Source organism: Arvicanthis niloticus, chromosome 26 (genome assembly GCF_011762505.2).
Source record: "Arvicanthis niloticus isolate mArvNil1 chromosome 26, mArvNil1.pat.X, whole genome shotgun sequence".
NCBI lineage: Eukaryota > Metazoa > Chordata > Mammalia > Rodentia > Muridae > Arvicanthis > Arvicanthis niloticus.
In genome coordinates, this window is record NC_133434.1 from 10,439,704 (window position 1) to 10,460,777 (window position 21,074).

Below are 21,074 nucleotides of genomic sequence, written 5' to 3' on the forward strand. Positions count from 1 at the left end.
TCCAATACGTAGGAGCTCCTACTTGTAAGAAGTGCGTATTTCCTTTCAGCTCACTGTGAACCCTGATGCTACCAAAAACACGCGGTTCAAATGAGTCATGATGGAGGCCGGCTGGGGACAGGGTCTCTGGCCAAAGCAATACTTCAAAACGCTGTAAACAGCATCTGCAGAGTCATAGCGTCCACATCAACCTTGCTGTCCCCAGCTGGAGCGACAGTCACAGGCTCACAGGCTCAGCTCCGGATTATTGGCTACTGCAGGCTCTCAGCAATCACCTACCCCTTGACGTAGCTCAAAGTCTTTACCAAACATCACCACCCCTTCTAGCCATCTCTCAGTCCCCCAGCATGACCTAGGGATCCAAGAGATATGAAGGGGTAATCTAGGGGTATGAAGATTTGATTCTTACTATTCAGAGTGGGGGCAGAGGGGGCGGGGCAGAGGAGAATCTTCTGCTGCCCATTCCTTGGGCTCTAAGTTGTTATAAATACAAGGGAGAAAATAAATTGCTAGCTGGATGAAGGAAGTGCAGCACTTCCTTCACAAAGTGTGCACTGAGGCCTGCTAGATGCCAGCACCCTGTAGGCGCTTTAATCCTGTCTTACCTCTGTGAGCATGCCAAAGGCTTCTGGGAGAAATCAGAGTTGCAGGGCTGAAGACGGGATGAGGGATTGTCAAGAAAGCCACCAAACTCTGTATGGTCTTGGATGCTGACTTGGGAAGATGGGGGCCCCTTCGTGGAATGGGCCTCAGCTCTCCCCATTCGTTTCTTCTAACATCACCTCCTTCTCAGGGGGGCCAAACACAAAGCTGAAGATGTCCTAGACCCTCCCAGCTCAACATCGTCATGACTCCCCCAGGCTTCTTTCTAGAACACACCTCGAAGGTTGTTAACAAACAAGCCAACCTGGTTCGGTTCTCTGCCTCACTGGCTATGAAATTACAAAGAAGTGGTTGTTGTTGTTGTTGCTGTTGTTGTTTTAAATCAACAGAGACATAAAACAAACAACCCTTATCCTTCAACTCTGAGGACTGAGTCAGCACCCCCGAGTAACCGACACCACAGGGCCCTCGGAAACCAAAGATGGACTGCCCATGACCAACAACAAGGTATTTTTTTTTCAACCAGGCGACCTAAATGTGAGGTATGCAAATCAGCTCCCAGTGTCCCCTTTCCAGACCAAGTCCCCACTATATTTAGAAAGCTCATTACAGTCCCTGGACTTCCTACCTCAGGAGAAGTGAAATGCAGCATCTGAGTGCTCCCTGAAGACACGGCCCTGTCTGTGGGGTCAGCACACTCACTTGACCTTGGAGTTGGCTCAAGATTTGGCCCTGTACTCACAGAACTTGCTAACCACTTACCAGACAAAGTTATAGACACATTTTATAGACGGGGAAGCAAATGAATGACCTTGAACTAAAACCTGGCATCTCACTACCATCTTCACCAGAGCTGTGAGCTTGCCATAATAGACAGAGGAATACATAGATGGGGGAGGGGGGGAGGTTTTTCTTCCTACCACACTAGAAAGACAATAACCACATTCTCACTGGCTTCCAGGATCATCCTTACCTGTCATTCACTGCCACATGCCACACCCTCCAGGTGAACACTGTCACTAGACAATGGCGTGTCTTATTCCAGGAGTGCTCCAGAGTAAAATGAACCTGAGGGGGACAGTCTGTCCCTTCCTTTACTTGTGGGTAAGATAATAAAGGAACTATCAGCCAGGCAGTGGTGGCGCACGCCTTTAATCCCAGCACTTGGGAGGCAGAGGCAGGCGGATTTCTGAGTTCGAGGCCAGCCTGGTCTACAGAGTGAGTTCCAGGACAGCCAGGGCTACACAGAGAAACCCTGTCTCGGAAAACCAAAATAAATAAATAAATAAATAAATAAATAAATAAATAAATGAATGAAGGAAGGAAGGAAGGAAGGAAGGAAGGAAGTATCAGAGCCAGAAGGAAGCTCAGAGAACACCTAACAACTGCTGACTGGAGAAGCTCTGCTCTGAGATTTACAGGGAACATTCCATACTGCCTTTAGATGCCACCCGGGATCTCCAGTGCTAGGCATACAGACACAGTAAACATCCCTAAGGTAGGGTACAAGAGAAGCCATGGCTCACCTGTCTCCTGTGAGGATTTCCCAATAAAACCCAAAGCCATGCACTTGCTCCTTCAGACAAGAGTCTAGCTGTGTAACCCGAGCTGCCCTGGAACTTACCACAAAGTCCAGGCTGACCTTGAACTATCAATACCCGCCCCCCTCGCTCCACTTCCCACTGCTCTCAGGGGTTTCCAGACCACCCACTTTCCCCAAACTCTCCTGTTTGGCTCCCACAGCTTTGCTATAAATAGCTGCTTACTTTGCTCATTCAATAAATGTTTATTGAGCATTTACTGTGATCCAGATGCTACACTAGGTGTTCCGAAAGCACCAGACTTCTCCGTCTTGCCTCGCTTCTCTCAAATTAATAGAGGAAGACGCACCAAGTAACAAACTTAATGAGTGCTTAAACTCCAGTTGTCAAACAGAGGCCCTGACTTCATGTGGAGAGGACAATGACACTTCCTGGGAGAGCTAATAAAACCAAAGGTGGAGAGGGAGCAGTTAGGGAAGGAAGGCCAGGACAGAATGAGAGGCGCACAAACCTGGGGAAGACTAAGGCTCAGGGATTGGAAGAGCCCTACAATCTACCATCTTCCAAAAAGTTAAAACAGCAGTGTAGCCAGAATAGCCTAGGAGAAGAGGGGACCATATGAGAACTACAGAACTTAGGGGAAGGAGCTAAAGGATTACACAGAAAGAGAAAGAAAGGAAGGGAGGGAGGGAAGCAGGGAGGAAGGGAGGGAGGGAAACAGGAAGGGAAGGAGGGAGGGAGACAGAAAGGGAAGGAGGGAGGGAGGGAGAGAGGAAGGGAAGGAGAGAGGGAGGAAAGGAGAGAGGGAGGGAGGGAGGAAGGAAGGAAGGAAGGAAGGAAGGAAAGAAGGCAGGCAGGCAGGCAGGCAGGCAGAAGGAGGGAAGAAGGGAGGGAAGGAAAGGAAGGGAAAAAGAGAGGGAAGGAAGGAGGAAAGGAGGGAGGAAGGAAGGAAGGAAGGAAGGAAGGAAGGAAGGAAGGAAGGCAGGCAGGCAGGCAGAAGGAGGGAAGAAGGGAGGGAGGGAAAGGAAGGGAAAAAGAGAGGGAAGGAGGGAGGAAGGAAGGAAGGAAGGAAGGCAGAAGAAGGGAGGGAGGAAGGGAAGGAGGGAGGGAGGGACTAGAAAGCAAGCTGTGATTCTCTACCCAAGATGACCCCCCTATGTATTATGCATAAGAGACAACAGTGTCACATAAATTTGAAACAAATCAGAAGCTCAGTTTGAGTCCTCGTCTCCACAATTCACTAGCTGTCTAACCTGGGAGAAGTCACTTCTCTTTCTGAGCTACAGGATATTCATCGGGGAATGGAGAGGAGCAGTAACTCTTCCCAGGTTCACAGGACTGCTGCAAGAAGCAAACAAGATATAAACCAGGGATGTGTTTCGTCAACCTCGACATCCAAAAGTGTCATTTATTTTTGGGTCCCAATGACTTTCTGCCCAAATCAGCCATTCTTTGCAGCATGGCTCCACATAAAAACTTAATACTGCCATCACCAGACCTGGAACCTAAGAGCAAGACATGCCGTATGTCAAATAATAAGACAACACATACTACACTGACTTTTGAACTAGTGTCTATGGACACTCTCGGGAAGCCTCACCCATGCTTGATGACAAGTCTCAGAAAGCTGGGGAGGCCCAAAGTCCAAGTCCCAGGTTGTCACCACTGAGCTGACACTACTCCCTAACAAGGTCCTTGCCCCAAAGGCACAGCATTTAAACCTGTCATTCCAGAGCAGAAGACCCTGCAACTTCATTGCTAGCTGCTTTTCCACACTGAAAAAGGAAACACAGATGACAACTAATCCAGAGGTACATGCAGCTTAGCCCCCAAAGCCAAGGAAGGCCAAGTTCTCAGTAACAGGAGATGGCCTAGGAACTACCCAAGGCTAGACCTGGTGACAGGAGCTGGCCACACCTCTCTTCTGTTTGCCTAACTCTCTAACTCTGTTTTAATAGCCTGTTCACCTCTCCCCCAACTTTGCCCAGACACACCTAATGCTTCTCCTCCAGCTTGGTCTCTGCAGTAACCCTGTCATCTCCATCCCGGCATGTCTCGCCAACTCCAGCAAACCCTGTGCACAGTTAACTGCAAGATATATTTTTATAACTGCTCAGTATGGGACTTCCAGGGAACTAAGTACACACAGATGAGGTAAATTTTAGGTAGGGTGTCATGTTACTCAATGAATTGGGCACAGGTCTCAAATATTCAAATTCCTTCAAACAGCCTCAGCTTCGAGATAGCTTACCCAGCTCTGCTCTGCTACCTAGAATCAAGGGTCCCTTCTTCTAAGATCCTTGACCTGGACTCAGGAAGTCAGTTTTGACCTTCCTAGGTCTCAGGATTGTCAAGCTCCAGCTGCCACGAACATCTCAGTTAACAGACAAACAAGGTTCCGTGGGGTCCAGGCCCAACGAGCATCCAGGGTGACAGACTCTGAGCCGTGGCTCCTGATTGTGTGTGTGTGTGTGTGTGTGTGTGTTATGTGTGTGATTGTATGTGTGTTTTATGTATATGTGTGTGTGTCCTGTGTGTGTGATTGTGTGTGCGTGTCTCTGTGTTTTATTTATGCGTTTTATGTATATGCGTGTGCATGTGCACATATGTGTTGTGTGTGTTGTATGTCTAAGATTGTGTGTGTGTATGTGTACATGTTTTATGAATGTGTGTGGTGTGTGTGTGCATGTGCACATATGTGTGACTGTGTGTGTATGTGTGTTTGTGTGTGTGTGTGTGTGTATTTTAGCAGGACATCATCCCTCAGCTTACAAAGGGGGATTAATGATGAAGCATGTTTAGAGTCCTAAAACCCTCATTGGCTCTTACACACTTACTCCACGTAAAAATTACTCTAGCCACTTTCCCCAGGCCTCCCTTCTGTCAGCAGTGAGGGGGCGAGCTGTCCACACCACAGATAAGTCTTCTTTCAAAATAAATAAAGCCCTTTCGGTCCTCTTTGGGTGTTTTTGTTTTCGGGTTTGTTTTTTTTTTTTTTTGGTTTTTTTTTTTTCCTTTTCTTTTTAAGGGAGGGGTAACCTCGCACATGGGTCTCTACATGGCGCAAAAACGCATTTGATATCCTACGTCTTTTTATTGCCCTTGTCTGCCACTCAGATTTGGGATATAATCACATCAGCCTGCCTTTCTGAGAATTCGTAGCTGTGTTTTTAATCTAATTCAGGGGCCGGGAGATAAATCATCCTGAAGGGTCCCGATTTTCCAAGCCAAGAGCCTGCAGCCAGCAGCAGTGGCGGCAGCAGCAGCAGCAGTAGCATGCTAAGTTAAAGGGCCAGCCAGCGAGGAGGGAGAGGAAGCTTCAATACAGTGGTGAAGACCACACACCTCTATTGTTTGTCTTTGTGCCAGCCTGCAGGGTCGCAGGGATGAAAGACAGACCCAGTGGCGAAGTGAAGGACAGAGACAAAGAGCTCACCATTAACCGCTCCTGCAAATGCAGGAGGACCCGTGGGAGCAGCACACCTCTGCACACCTCTGCACACCTCTGCACACCTCTGCACACCTCTGCACAGCTGGAATAGCCCTGGGCTATTTGCATGAGCACAGCACAAGAGAAGAGGTACACGGGTTTAAAGAGCTCACCTGAAGGGTCAAGCCTTCCAAGGGCCCGATGGAAAGAGGCAACTGTGCAGAGACAAACACCCCCCCCCCTCCCAAATGAACACAGCATCCACTTGTCCTCCACAGTGGCCCATGCAGCCAGCCCTAGCCACTGCAACTTGGCCATCAGCAGCCTCCAAGACCTAGGGTTTGTTCGAAGCTATCAACTCTCGTTTTTTACTTCCCCTGTCTCTTGGGTGAAACAGAAGATGCTTGGATGCCTAGGCCTCCTTCCACTGAACAGAGGTCTGCCAGGAGGCGGGACAGCAATAGCCAGAGCCTCCATGTGGCTCCTAAGCTTTGAGTTCATGAATACTACGTGAAAAGAAAGTCAGCTCTTCAGTCACACTACCCATAGTTCCAGTGTTCGGTAGCCACATATGCCTAGCAGACATAACCCACAGATGTTCAGCACTGCTGAAACTCTTATTCAGTAATGTTCCATCAGAAGACAGGTTACAAGGCCAGCACACAGGATGGGATAGCTCTCTGCTAACAACCATGATGGAGCTTGGAGTCCCCATTATATTATATTATATTATATTATATTATATTATATTATATTATATTTAACAGTTGCTCGGGGCTGAGGGTCTATCTCTTAGAGAAGCATGTGCTTAGTTAGTATGCATCTGGCACTGGGTTCAATCCTCAGAACCACACACACACACACACATATACAATTACCCAGTGGATACCTGAATTTTATAATTACTCTTTACCTCACCATTGTAATTATGACTGTTACCAAGTCCCCTGCTCATAGAGACCACTCTAGTATGCACAGAGCATTGCTGGCTTCCAATTTCAACTCCCAGCATCTCCCAGTAACATAGACTATGCCCCCCAACCTGACCCTGAGCAGCAGCCCACCCTGATTCTCCTGCTTTTTGGCATCATCGGCTGCTTTGATGCTCGAGGACCACCCAGGCCACTTCTTCGAAGGCCTAAGGTTCGCAAGTCGATAAACCAATAAATTAGGTCGAAATTAACTGTGACTCATTTTAAACTGGGGGAAATTGATTTTTTTTTTTTTTTTTTTTTTTTGCATGTACGTGGCTGGACTGAATATTCCATCTGCCAGCAGATCATGGCCTACCTGGAGAATGCACAGGAAGGCCGTGCTCTCATTAACAAAGAAAACATCTCCTCCCTGGAATCCCAGACAATTTCCAGAGAAATGCCAATCCCCAAATGTTCAAACCAAAAGAGACTGAACTCTCCGCCGTCCCATCACATAAAGTTAACCCTGGGGGGATGGGGGGAAACGAAAGAAAAGTCCACATAACACCCCAGGTTTAAAATAGTTCTGTGTAGTCAACCATCAATTATCCATAACTGTCAAAGACCGTGAGTGTTTGGCTTTCCTGGAATACGTTTATATGACCGTTTTCCCCTATCGGTAACACAAAGAATGAAAACTCATCTGATATTCACCTGAGCAAATTTTAATTAAGAAGGTAAACTGGTGCTTTAAAAGAGAGACTAAATAAATATGCGAAAGCAAATAAAGTTAGTTTGGCTATTCTATGCTTTCCAGAATATTAGACTACCCCCTGCATCTCTCTACGACAGACCGAACAAGGCTTGCTTGCTCTATGGCTGCTCTAGGATAGGAAAGATGCCACAAACACGCCTGCGATCGATAAGGAAGAAGACCCCAGTCGACAATGCCTGGCTCCTACAGCAACTGTTCTTTGCCTTGGGGTCTGCCGCGCAGTTAGGATCTGCCTCACGGATCTGAGTCTCAATGCAATTTATTAAGCAAAGCACTGACTTCATTTTACAAGAATACAATGGAAAGAGTGCCAAAAGGAACACAAAGCTAAGGTCTGGAATGCGCCCCCTGGATTCTGATGACCCCACAAAGTGGGGTTCTACTCCTCCAAGGGGCTGTTGAATCCTCTGTAGGCTCAGAGGGACCTCTGCAGTGGTGGCCTTCTGACCCACGGGAGAAAAGGGGGAGGGCACTCACTATTCCACCTGGCCTGGAAAAAGAGTGATCATCTATTTTATACGTGACACTTGCAGGTCACCATGGTCACCACCCCACAAATATTTTTAGAGTTTAAATTAACCTCATTATTCATGACACCAAGCACTGCAGGTAACAAAAGGCCACTGATAACTCAGTTGCGTGTGCATTCATGTTACACAGACTATTCCTGTGAAGAAATAGTTACAAAACCCTGGCTTGTGATACACGAGAACTCCAAAGGATTCACCTGTCTCGACACATTCCTTCTTATCAATGGCTTTGTTAGCAGGCATTATCTGCTGAAGGCTAAAGAAGTTCAGTGGGTAAGTTCTCTCCCCGTCCCTTGAATTCTCAGTGTCTCTCCTTGGGCCCCTTCTCGCTGTTCCTTCCTGCTCAAAGCCTTTACTGTTCTGTTCCAGGCTCTAATCTACCGATGAACCGAACAGTGCCAGACACAGCCCAGAACTCAATAGAAGGGATCCAGGCACAACCAGGAGAGGTTGTTCAAGGTCACATCCCTCACCAACCCAAGAGGCCAACCAGGTCTTCACCTACGCAAAACTCCGCTTGGCACAGCCTGCATGCTGCCTTCTCGGCTTCATCTGGAAGCCCACAGGTCAAGCATCCTAACTTCAGAATCAACCAGCCAATTCTTTCCCTGAGCAAGTATATCATGTAAGAATCAACACCAGAGTGACCTAAAGCCAAACAGTACTCTTTCCCCAAAGGAGGCCTTTTGTCCAAGGCCCTTGTGTTGTAATGGACACTTTGTTTTTAGTCTCAAACCAGGACACTGTATCCTCCCCATCCTCTAAAATGCAAGAATTATGAACAGAGAGCTTGTTGCAAGCAAAATAAACCTGTAAATCCTGTTATGCTTTGTGCCTCATTCCAAAGGATCCCCAACTCACCACAAACACACACACAAAATTAAGAATACCATTAGCAAAAACCAATATGAGAGTCCTAAAAGAGAGAACGCTGTAAAAATAGAATCCTAGGTCTTTATTCGAATTAACTCCCAGATAACACAGGAAAACCAGGGCTACACTCCCAAGGGCCATCCCATTGGCTTCCATACCATGGAGTGAGCCAAAGCATTTGTCAGCTTGTGGGCTCCCCTTGCTCCCACTTATAAATAACTTTATATAACTTAATGTGCTTTCTATGCCTCTTCTTCCAGGGAGAAAACTGCTCCACAGATCAAGGGTCTCCCATACAGTGAAACATAGAGGACCAAATCCTGGCCCCCAAGGAGCACACAGGGAGACGAGGCATTAATTATAACCCAGGTCAGTGAGGGGTGGAACCAGGCATAGGACTGTTCCCACAGAATTGGGAATACTAGGGGCCTGGGAGGATTGGAAAACAGAAAGGGGGTTCTCTAAGCAAAGAGGGGAGTTGAGGAAGACCTTTGGGGAAGAGCAGCATCAAAAGTGGTTGCAAAGTGCAGGCAAGAAGTCAGTGTGGCAAGAACTGCAGCCTAAACTGGGCCTGGCAACACACTCCTCTAACCCCAGTACTCTAGAGGCAGAGACAGTAGGAGAACCAGTTAGAGGCTAGCCTGAGCTTTATGGTAAGTTTCAGGCCAGCTTGGGCTAAATCAGACCCCCCCACACACACACACACCAAAACAATTTAATATGCAAGTTAATTAAATATATTTATATATTATTAAATCATTAATAATATTCATAATTATTATCAATAAATTTATTGATGTTTATTGTTAATAATAATTAAATATATTATATGTTTAAAAGCTATTGCTTTCCCCTTCTTTGATTTGACCCTTTAAAGAATAAGCCTTCCTTGTAAAATTTGAACTTGTATAGAAAAGCCCTAATATCTGGTCTGTTGGTCTCTACTACTTCTGGGTGATCATGTCAGAACCAGTCTCTTTATATTAGAAAATCTTCCTAAGAAGAAAGTCCTAGGAAGGAATATAATCAAAATTAACAAAAATTTTTACTCCATAAAGTGAGGAGGGTAAACGAAGGGGCACTCCAATGTGACATGCCAACACAGGCTCCTTTCTCAGCCAAATTTCCCTTGGCAAAGCCTTCCTTCTGTCCTCCCTGAAAAGAGTGGCCTTCTCACCACCTCCCTGGCTTCCACTTCGAGCCCTGACAAGTGTTCCCCCTACTCCCTTACCCACATCAAGGCCCAAGGACAAGAAACTGCGGTGCACCTAAGTCTCCCTGTCCCCAGCTATCCCTCCATGGCCAGAGCCTCACTCAGTCAGGAAAGCGTGCACAGGTCTGCTGCTTACCACCTGTTTGTTTACAATGATCTCTCCTTCCATTGTTTCCTTCTTTGTCTGCTGTTTGTTTGTTCTGAGAAACACATCCCCTTCAGACTGTAATTATTTGGGTTTAAAAATTGAAGGGAATGTATATAACTTGGTACAGGGCCAAGAGGTCAAACAAGCATAGAGATTAATAAAACAGTCGCATCCCGGAGCATTTGCAGAGGGGGGTGGAGGCGCTATTCACACCTGGGTATGTCTCAGGAAAAAGAGAGGCACATAGCCACCTGTGCTACAGAGGCGACTCCAATAGCCATACATTACTCCAGAGACCCAGAGAAGAGCCCCCAAGCCATGCAGGCACTGCTTCCTGAGCCTGTAGAGCGAAGGGCCCGCACCAGGTTAGAGCTTGTGGTAGAACTGCCATTCCACAAAGTTCTTCCTTCTGTCTGAGTCCACTCCTCAACAAGGAAGGTTAATGCTGGTTTTCACTCATGTACCGGCAACAGGGAATGAGGGCATAGGAAGGCAGCCCCCTAGTGAGGAAGGGTACAGGATGGATCCTCACTGTTCTGTGGGAATTCCTCATTCTGAGTTCAACTGTTGGCTGGATCTGCATCCTTCAATGGAACCAGTCTGGCTGGCCTGGAGACATGAAAGCAAAGCACAGGAGGGCGGGGTGGCGGGGGGGGGGGTGAGTTTGGAGAGGCTCCCAACAAGAACAGAGTTCATCTCTAGCTTGCTTGAAATCCCTGGGAGATTTTCACACAGCAAACCCGAAAGGAGAAAATAAACAGCACCTGCACGGATTCTGTAGAGACTAGAAGGTGCCGCTTTGCTTTCCACCAAAACTCGGCTGCAGGGGACCTGAGCAGCCAGGGGTATGGTCCTCTTCACTCCTCTAATGCCCAGCCCACCCGCTCAGGAGCACAGCAGAGCTAGGCAGGCTGGGGAGACCCATCTTTGTCAGTTCCAAGTTGCCATGCCATGCCTGCCAAGAGCCATCTTGCTGACTTCCAAATTATAAAAAGGAAGTTTCGGATGGGGGTGAAATGTTGGGGACAAGGATCTGGGTCTAAGAGGAACAGGGCAGGTGGGCTTCAGAAGTCTGAACCCTGCACACACAAACACGCACACACAAGTACATACACCATCAGGCAGTTACAGGTCATCTGGTATACATCCCTGCCCGGGGCAGGTGGTCTAGTGGTGGGCAGATGTCAGCTACTCCCCCACCCACACACCACCATCCCTCTGTCTTCATAACCATGTCCATTTTAGTTTGGAGAGGGGATGTTTAAGAAGCACTGACTTAGACAAGATGACCCCCGGCACCCAAAGGTCAGTGAGTCGATAAGTCAGGTCAGGTGAGAACTACAGTGCTCCCAGCCCTTCCCTATGTGACCTTGGACCAGTCACCACGCTGGTCACAGCTTGCGTTTCTTCACTCAAAACATGACACAATAGGGTGGCATCTTTTATGAGATGCTTTCTGGCTCCAGGAGTTGATCGGTTAACGCTATGTGTGCCCTGAAGGAAGACTCTGCTATAGCCAAAATCACTGAAGCAAGGCAGAACCTGGGGCTAGTTGCTTAATTTGTACTTCAGAAAGCAACAGTCGAACTGGGACATGATTGTGTGGGTCACCTCCACTGGGCCCACCTTTTCTCTCCCACCGACCTTCTGGTTTTGCCGATGTCAATCTTAACCGAAGGACTGGGAGTTTCTGAACAGACAATTACACCGGCAAATTAATTCCGACTCTGATTCTAAGGGAAAAACTCGGCTTGTCATCCCTAGCAGTCAGTGGTAGCCAGGAGTGAAATCTGTGTTACTTATGACCTAATAAACCCATTGCCTGGATAGAAATAAGTCCTTTAATGAATATTAAGCCCAGTAAATTCCTTGCACTATTCTCAAATCCCAAGTGTCATAAGAGATAGTTTCTATCTAAAATAAAGCCATCACCTTGAAGGGGTGGGAAGGAAAGGGGGTGGGATGGTATGCCATACTCCCATCGAAAATAATCCAACCTTACACACAAACAATCACAAGCTCACACACACACACACACACACATCAACTGGGTAACACAAGGGACAATTGTGGCGCTTTGTGAGTTGCCCACCTTTTGGGGGTTCATTAGGATAACCGTGGAAAGCCCTCTGCAATTCTGCTTAAGTGCATTACAACTGCGGGGTTCTCGCCCCCCACCCCCACCCCCCGCTGCCAAAGGGGGTTAATGCCCGGTTTTTATCCAGATGTAAAAATTATGCTGTACCCCTCTAAAACCTTCCGGAAACTACGCTGGTCTGTCTGCATACAGGCTAGGGAAGAGAGGCGCTGCACCCTTCCAGTTACCTGGAATATATTTGCTATAATCGACAGGAAGAAGAAAAAGATCTATGCGACCGGAGTGCTGACGGCTGTACTCATGTGATGTACAGAGGAAAGAAAAAGAAATGAAACAAACATGCCAGCCAGCCGGGGAAGTCCCCAAGCGGTGCCAGCACCTGGGAAGCGACTGCAAAGGATGGGTGCGGGGGTGAGGAAGTGCTGGAAGAGAAAGGGGCTGGAAGGAGGTGGCTTGCAGAAGTGCTCACCTGTCCATACACCTGGATAGGCTGGGGCTGCAGAGCGGCGCTCCGCCGCGTCCTGAGTGGCTTCTTGGCCGCCGGGCTCGCCCCGCGGGCATCCCAGTGTGTTCCCAGCTGCAGCTCGCGCCGGTCGCCCTGCACCACGAAGAAGCCCCGGTCCTGGGGCAAGGGTGCTCGGCCACCGTGCAATCTCTGCGTCCAGCCCCCGCCGAGAGCCCCGGGGGGCAGCAGCGCGACCAGGGCGAATAGGAAAGGGAGTCTCGACTCCCTCCTGCTGCTCCGTGTCGCCATGTTCGGGCGAACGCTCCCGCAGGTGGCGCCGCCGCCAGGAGAGAATGTGCAGCGCGCGCCGGGACAGCACGGGGCCAGGGCCGGGGCCGCGCGCGCCGCTCCCGGGGCTCCAAACCGCCCGGGCCGCTCCGCTGCGCCCGCCACCGCAGCCACGGCCACCGCCGCCGCCGGGTCCCGCTCGCTCGGCGCCGCGCCGTCACGTGTGCGCTCGCAACGCGTCCCCCTTCGCGCACTTTCTCCGCTCGCCGCGACTGCGGCCCCGCCCCCTGGGATGGGGAAGTCAAGGCAGGGAGCGCCCGCCTGAGGGCACCGTGGTCCCCGGCGCGCACACCTCGCCCTCCCTGCCGCAGTAAAGAGTTGCGTGGGCACCGTGCTCTATTTCCCCGGGTTGAGTTAGCTACTCCGAGGGTTCCTGGGGTACCCTGGTCACCCCAAACCACCGTCAATCTCCACACCTTGTGCAGCTGCTTGACTACGTTCCTGGGCCTTGGCCTCATGTCCACCTCCAATGGAAAGCAAACCATAGAATCTGGCCCTTAGCACACCAACAACAAAAGTCAAGATGAACCTGCCGGTTTTGGGAAACTTAACGTGGTTTCAACTACGGCACAGAAATGTGTGCTTGACGTGGCCACAACTCAAACTACCCTTGATCAAGGGTACTTTCAACTGCCCCTGCGTCCAGCAGAGCACAGCAGACAAACACCCTGCCCAGAAGCAGTAAAGCCTAAGCTACATTTGCCCCACCTGGATGACTACACTAGGCATGACCCAGGGCCCTACCACACTCCTAAGACTTTGGTCCCTTAAGGTGTCCCAGCATTGAACCGCTCTCAGTGTTAGGATGGGTGTGTGTCCCTTTAACCAAACACCGCTAGTTGTAAAGGCTGTAAAGATTGCACCTGTATTGGACAGAGCAGATGCCCAAGAAAGGGATGCAGTTTCAATGCACCTTAAAATCAGCTCCGAGAACCAGATTGTCACTGCTTTTAGACATTTTGTCCCCACCACCACCACCCCCAGCTGGTGGGAGCAGTTAAGTATTACCCTGTATTTCATCCTAGGTCTCTCCAGACTCAGGTCCTGGTTATTGAGTTGACTGAAGGCAGAGCTGGGCTGCTGTATCCATTGGTTTAGAGAAGAGAAGGGGTGGTCTCTCCCCTGCATCCCTCCCACCTAACCCCCCACCCTCACACCCCCCCCCCCAAACTTTCTTCAACAAGCCAGTAGCTTGGTCTGGCTACTGTTCACCTGTCAGTCAACTTGATTCTAGTTAGCTTAATCTAGTTTCTCCTTCCAATCCTGCCTTGGGCAACCTGCCAGAAACTGTCACAATCTGAACTGGGTATGGCCCTGTGTTGAAGTATGTTGCCATTGTGGTAAGTGTCAGGAGGTGGGTACCTTTAAGAGTCAATTGATTATATTATTGAGAGGGACCCAGGCCTCTCTCAATGGAGTCAGTTTGTTCTCCCAAGAACAATTGGTATTTCAGTTGAGCACTGGCCTAAAACAGTTCTCATAAAGCAAGGCCACCCTCTTCTTGTTTTCTCTCTAAACATTTAGACTTCCTACGACCTGAAACATCCTAAGGCTTTCACCGGAAGCTGAGAAGACACCAATGTCGTGTTCATAAACTTCCCTCCCAGACTCTGTAACCATGAGCTCAAAATGTGACTATCACTTTGAAAGAAAGCCAGCATCTCTTCACCTCCCTCAATCCAGCATTCAACTGCCTTACTCCATCCCGTAGGACTTTCTGAGATCCCAACACCCCACCACCACCACCACCACACCCCCGGTTCTGCAGTCTCCCACCCTCCCACAACCCTTACCCTCCCCCACTCAGGTGCTGTCTTTCTGCACTCCAACTTGACATCATGGTTGAGCCACCCAGTTCACAGCCACTGACGCATGGCCACCTCCCGTTGCCCTTCAAGACCAGCCCTACCTAGTCAGTGTCACCTTACCGGCTGTGAACCCACTCAGGAGTCCTCAGCACTTCTGCCATCTTTGACTCCCAGGAGGAAACTAAAGGAACAAGCCTACAGTCGGAACACCCTGCATGTGATTTGAATGGTCGGTTGTTTGTCAAGCTATCTGTAATGAGAACCGTCTTGTATGGGTTAGAGTCTCAGCAGAAAACAACCCCGCGTGTCTTCTAATTGCCGTGTGGAAGACAAAGCAGTCTGCCCCTGTGAACCGCTGGCTTGAGCTTCAGGTGGCAATTTGCGTGGAAGGATTAGTAGGGCAGGACCAGCTACCTGCTCATTTGGCTTTGGCTTTGTAATTTCAATGCCATAAAACTAGCAAGAATGCTCAAACACGGTTAATTTACTCCTCGAATGCCTTTCTCTCCAATCATTATCTACATTCTAAGCCATTCTTAGGTGGATAGCTCTCCAAGAGACTGTGGGCTGCAGAACCTCGGGACACGGGAGAAAGAAAGAACACTGGATTTTTAAGTCAAAGGGCCAATTCTAGCTATGGGAACTGGGCTGAATGCCCTCCCTGGAGCTTTTGTTTTCTCAGCTATAAAATAGAGATCTTGGTTCTTACCCACTACTACAAACAGAGTAGCAGGTGAGATCAGGTAAGTTAAAGAGCCTTGAAGATCCCCACAGAAAAGGACTGTGTGAGGGCAGCTTTAGAGACCTGCATGACGGTTCTGGTCTTGAGGTAAGTTTCCACATGGTTTTTTGGTGGGTTTGTTTTTCATTTATCTTTTGTTTTTGCTTTTCAGGGTGGGGAGGTGGGGAGGACTTTCTGGTCAATGTGATCTCCCATTCCTGACCATTCTCTACCTCTGAGACTCCTACAAGGGCGTGAGAGTGGAAGAGCCATTGGGCAAGTTCACCCAAAACGGGAGTCAGAGTTGAGTTGTGCAATACAAGCAGAGTATTTCTCCTAACTTCAAAACCAGATCTGAGTTGTAAACAAGCTTGCACTTCCTCCATCCCTCCAGGGCTATAGACAAAGGGGAGGCAGTATTCTAGCCCTCTCTGCCCTACCCACCGCCTTGCTCTGATGCTGGACAGCATCACTACAATAATCAATATGCATGGATCCATACATGGATGGTTTAGCAGGTGAAGATGCAGTGCTTGTTGCCAAACCTAGTAACCCGAGTTCAATTCTCAGGACCCACATAGTAGGAGAGAACTGACATCTGCAACAAGATATCCTCTGATCGCCAAGTGAGGAAAGGGGTGGGCACACTTGTGCACTTGCGCATGAACACACACACACATGCACACACGAATGTGTCTTTTGGGTGTCCATGCACACAAGCAAACACACATACGTATGAAAGCACATACCACACATACATACATGAATAAATGAAAGCGCTCGCAAAAGCTCAGTGTGGTGGAACACGCCCAGACTCCAGCACTGGGGAGATTAATGCCTGTAATCCCATTTCTGGGAAGGCTACGGCAAGAGGATCATGAGTTTGAGATAAGCTTATGAAACTTAGCAAGTCCAAAGACTCACAAGCGGGCTCAGCCAGTAAAGGTGGTTGCTGCCAAGCCTGATGACCTGACTTTGATCTCTAGGACCCAGGTGATAGAGGCAAACAACCAAATTACAAGTTGTCTTCTGGCATCCACATGGATATAGCTCATGGGTAGAGTGTTTACTTAAAATACCCGAGACCCAGACTTAGGTCTCCCCTGTGAGAGAAAGAGGGGAAGGACAACAGGAAAGGAGGAATCTTAAGACAGCAATGACAGCTGTAAAGACAAAGGGGAGATGTGGGAATCCTGAAAACATACTTTTTGATTCCTTTCTTACCTGGTGGCCTTTGGAAATTCTCCCCCACCACTCCCTGGACCCTAGCTAGCCTCTCTCTACACCTAGATGAATAGTGTCTCTCCCTCTAGAAGGCCTACTAAGAAATAAGCTGATAACAGTCAGATTAGCAAAACAGATACACAAACTTATGATGTTTCCATGGGAGCCACACCTTATACAAGACTCAAGGAAGGGCCAGATTTGATGTTTGTACAACCCACTCCTCTGAGCTGAGGGGACTGTAGAATCTGGGAGGTGATGGCAAGGTTTTATAAAAGAGGGATGGAGGAAGCAGACTGCAAAGGAAATTCTTCTTATTCTGCAAGCAATAGAGCCCTAGCTAAGATTTCCCAGAATTTGCACAATAGGTTGATAGACCATTCTCGTGAGTTTATCTGCTTGGTGAGACTTCAGTAAGGGTGTTAGACTATTACTTAGGTTCTTCTTGAGTAACTTCCCTTAGTCAGATAAGGGAACTTCACTGAACCCTCCTCTCAGGCTTCCGTGAATCTAGTGAACCCTCCTCTCAGGCTTCTAGTGAATCTAGAAGTCAGCCAGACTTTGTTTCTCAGGCTGCTTCGAGCAGCCCAAAGCACTCAGCATGCCAGGTCGCCATATTGAGCGGCTCCTTTTCAGATCTCCAAGGGAGAGCAGAGGTGACTGAATGATGGTGGGTTATGTGATCAGTGTTGCTGACCATGATGACACATGCCTGTAATTCCAGCACCTTTGCTTCAGAGGCAAGCCTGAGCTACATAGAAAGACCCTGTAGCAAAACAGGCAAGCAATATTAAATAAACAAGCAAACACAACAAGGCAAAGCCCAGAAAAACAGGCAAAGTTTGGGATACAGAGGCATTTAAAACGCAGCCAGCAAGCAGGTTGGATTCTCACCTTTGAATACATTAAGTTGGTAAAGAGGCTTCTGGAAATAGCAGTAACTTACCTTTGCATAGCAGTGGTTCATATTTGCATATCATTAAGAGGGTGTGGTCCATCTTAACTCACAGTGACTCTTTGAACAGAACCAAGGCCCACACGTGGAGCCAGTAGCATTTTGGAAACTAAGAACCTGAATCAGGCAAGAGCACCTGACTCAAAACTACATGGGGCTATTAACCCACATGTTCTCTGAGGTTTGCAACCAAGGCTGACAGCCTCTTATAGAGGGAAGCACTGGGGTCTCACCACCTAGAAAAAGAGGGCACAGGACACAGGAGTGGAAGCTACATAGGCCCTGAAAAAAAAAATGCAGGCTAGGAGCACAGTACTTAAGGACTAAGGCCACCACTGGGCTGCACTGTAGCCAGGTGTCATGTGACTATTCAACAGTAAAGACACAAGACCAAGTCAAACCAGCTAACTGTACTCAGCTTCATTATAATAACATTTCCAGGTCATTAGCCTTGCAACATTGCCTGTGGGTATTACGCAGGTGACAGCGGTGACACCTCCAGAAAAGCCTCAGATTAAACCAGAAAATAGGAGTAAACACTATTCCAGGAAAATTCTGACCATCATAGGATTTCCTGCCGAAATTTCCCATCTTACTGAATACCTGCCCCCCGCACCACCCAGTAATGTAAGGCACCGCCAGAAGCCTGTCTGTTCTACAGCCTTCCTGGCCTTCACCTACATACAGTAAGGCTCAAAGCAGAGCCAGTAAGTGGCTCACCGTTTCCCAGCCCTCAGCCCTGTTTCATCCTCCAGTCACTGGTGTATCCCTCACCAGGCACCTCTGGTGTGATAACTGAGACACCTCCTGATGTGATGTTCAGTCACACACCCCACCCCCTCACCCCTTGCCGCCCATGTTCAATCCTGAGAGATTCATCTATCCAATCCTGTTTTCTATAATTTTCTAGAAGATATCTTTAAAGAAGAACTTGTTTTCCAGTATACAAGCCCTGTGGAGGGGAAGAGGAGTACAGATTTCTAAACCTTTGGTGAATTCTGGTCCTACTTCGTAGCTTCCTCTGGCTAGATGGCCCAGATAGAAAGTCAACTTTTTTTTTCCTGTTTGTTTGTTTTTGGGTTTTTGCATGACTTTTTCAATTAATTGACAGGTTTTGTTCTGATATTTTCATACACATATGACATTATGCTTTATTTTTTATTCCTCCAAGAACTAGATTTTTGAAATATTTTTTTTCTGGAGATAAAGACTTGCAGTACGCCTTTGAACTTAAGCTCCTCCTGCCTCAGTTTTTCCAATTATGTCTGTGTCTTCATGCAACCTCTTGACCTTCTAGAAAGAGTTGTCATTGACTCTTTCCTGTGTCCAGTGAGTCAGCCTGGTCAAGATTTTGCTGCAAGATACGTCCATGTACGTCCTACGTATTGTCTGCCACTTGGTGATAGGGCACAAATGTCCACAAATATACACCCACCATCTGCAAGGGACTTGAAGAAAGAGAGAGACTAACAGAAATATGGGAAATCACAAAGAGCTCTATTATGAGAGGCTGAATAGTAAGTCTAGAACCTGGTGCATGCTGGGTAAGTGCTCTCAGCTAACTGAGTTATGTCCCCAGGCACTAGAGCTCTAAGATCTTAGATTACAAGTTCAAGGTCATTCTGAGCATCTTTGTGAGGCCTCAGGTCAAAGTAAAAGATATTCAAGGGGTTGAGTTGGGACCTCGTTGGTAAATGGTGCTTCTCCTGAGTGTTCAAAGCCCAGAGTTCAACCCCTACCACTGATGGAGCAGACCTTGGATTGGGGATTTTAGGTATATAATATCACTGCAGAAAGGCAGGTGGGCGGGTGGGGGAATTGCAGTACTCCAAGAGAAAACAGGAAGTTATATTTTAGTGTCCGAGAAAGAAAAAAAAAGTTTTTAAGAGGTGAGGGGTTATATGAAAGCAATTGGCTAAGGTCGTGCCTACTGCAAGAGGTATAACTCCCTCAGTGCACCCCCAGAAAGAGCACAGGGTATCATAACCTGTTTGCCTTGCATATAATCCATGCAGAGGGTACTGCAGACTGATCAGACATCTGCCGTCTCTAAGTCCATCACCCTGGCAGTTTTACACAGTGTCATCAGCTGAATTAACACCTGTTAAAAACCATCATTCCCACTAGACTCAAAGCCACAAGCGCCTTTAATGAGGACCTGCAGAAAAGAACACATTTCCTCAGAGCCTTTAAATAAATGACATTAAGTTCTCCGTGCCAAATAAATTATTGAAACAGCGATTAGGGTTTGGATCGTACCAACAGAGCTGCTCAGAGGCACATATAATCTCATTTGGGATTTGACTGCCACGCCCGGGCTAGCAAACTGCCCAACCTCCTCCATGGATGGGTACGTGAAAAAAAAAAAAAAAAATCCTTTTCAGTGTGTATTTAAACAAGAACTTCAGTGCTAAATTAGCAGTGGGTTTTGTGTATGAATTTTCTTTGCATTCTAACATTATGTAAATGAAAAACCCCAACGAAGTGCAAATTAGGACTATTCTTAATTCGAAAGGGCTGCTATTCTGTGATAATGACGCCATGGAACACTTCACAGTCTGCCAAGCACGGTGTGTGGTTCCTGCTCCCCATCTGCCTTGTGAGACTCCCAGCAGGGGGACACCCACTGTGTCCCCATTTTTACCCCTTGCCCACTAACGTCAATCAGATCTAATTCACACACCCTCTTCTCTTCCTCCTTATGATTTCATCTCCCAAGGATCATTTCCTCACTAAAAACAGAACAAGAGGTTGAGAGAGACTCAATCTGTATGGACAGAGGTATTATAGGATATGAGAAGCCTGACACCCAGAAGTGACTCACCTGGATTTTATCCCAATTCCTTCTGGACCAGCGGCCTCATCCCAGGACCCTAATTTTCTTCATCTGGAAAATGAATTACCTACCTCTGCAGGTTGCAAAGCTCATGAGAGATTAGATGCCTTGAGGTTGAAATCTAAGCCTGGCATAGAAGATTTGTTCGTCAAATGATACCTAGTGTTGTTTGCAAAGTTCAGCTTAGATAAGAGCTGTTACGTCAGTTTGCAATTCAGCAGTTGGCAGGTTTTTATTCGGGTTTGTTTGTGTGCTCTTCTATCTGAATACCAGGCAATAGGTTACTGTTAAAAACAACAACAAAAAAAAAACCTATTGGCAGTGCAGGGAAGTATAAGTCAATCGTAGCAGCCATGCCTAGCACTCATAGGGCCCTAAGCTCAATTCCCAGCCTTTTTCTTTAATGACCATTCACACACAGGAAGGAAGGAAGGAAGGAAGGAAGGAAGGAAGGAAGGAAGGAAGGAAGGAAGGAAGGAAAAAGCTAGTTTTACACACACAGGAAGGAAGGAACAAATGAATGAAAAAGTGAGTTTTAAACACACACACACGCGGCCGGGCGTGGTGGCGCACACCTTTAATCCCAGCACTTGGGAGGCAGAGACAGGCGGA

General features: G+C 47.9%; 1 protein-coding gene across 3 annotated transcripts in view; it reads right to left on the reverse strand.

Moving 5' to 3' along the window:
• The window catches only part of Sorl1 (sortilin related receptor 1), a 162,709-nt gene extending 142,121 nt beyond the window's left edge, over window positions 1-20,588 (reverse strand). Inside the window, exon 1 of one of the 3 annotated variants that reach the window (XM_076924791.1) lies at window positions 20,451-20,588. Coding sequence is in view for 1 of the 3 variants with exons in the window: in XM_076924790.1 (XP_076780905.1) it covers window positions 12,595-12,879 (285 nt within the window). In the remaining 2 variants the exon portion in view is untranslated. Of the gene's footprint in view, window positions 1-12,594; window positions 13,070-20,450 lie in introns of those variants that run through there. The other 2 variants (XM_076924793.1, XM_076924790.1) reach the window with 2 other exon arrangements.
• Window positions 20,589-21,074: the final 486 nt, after the last annotated feature.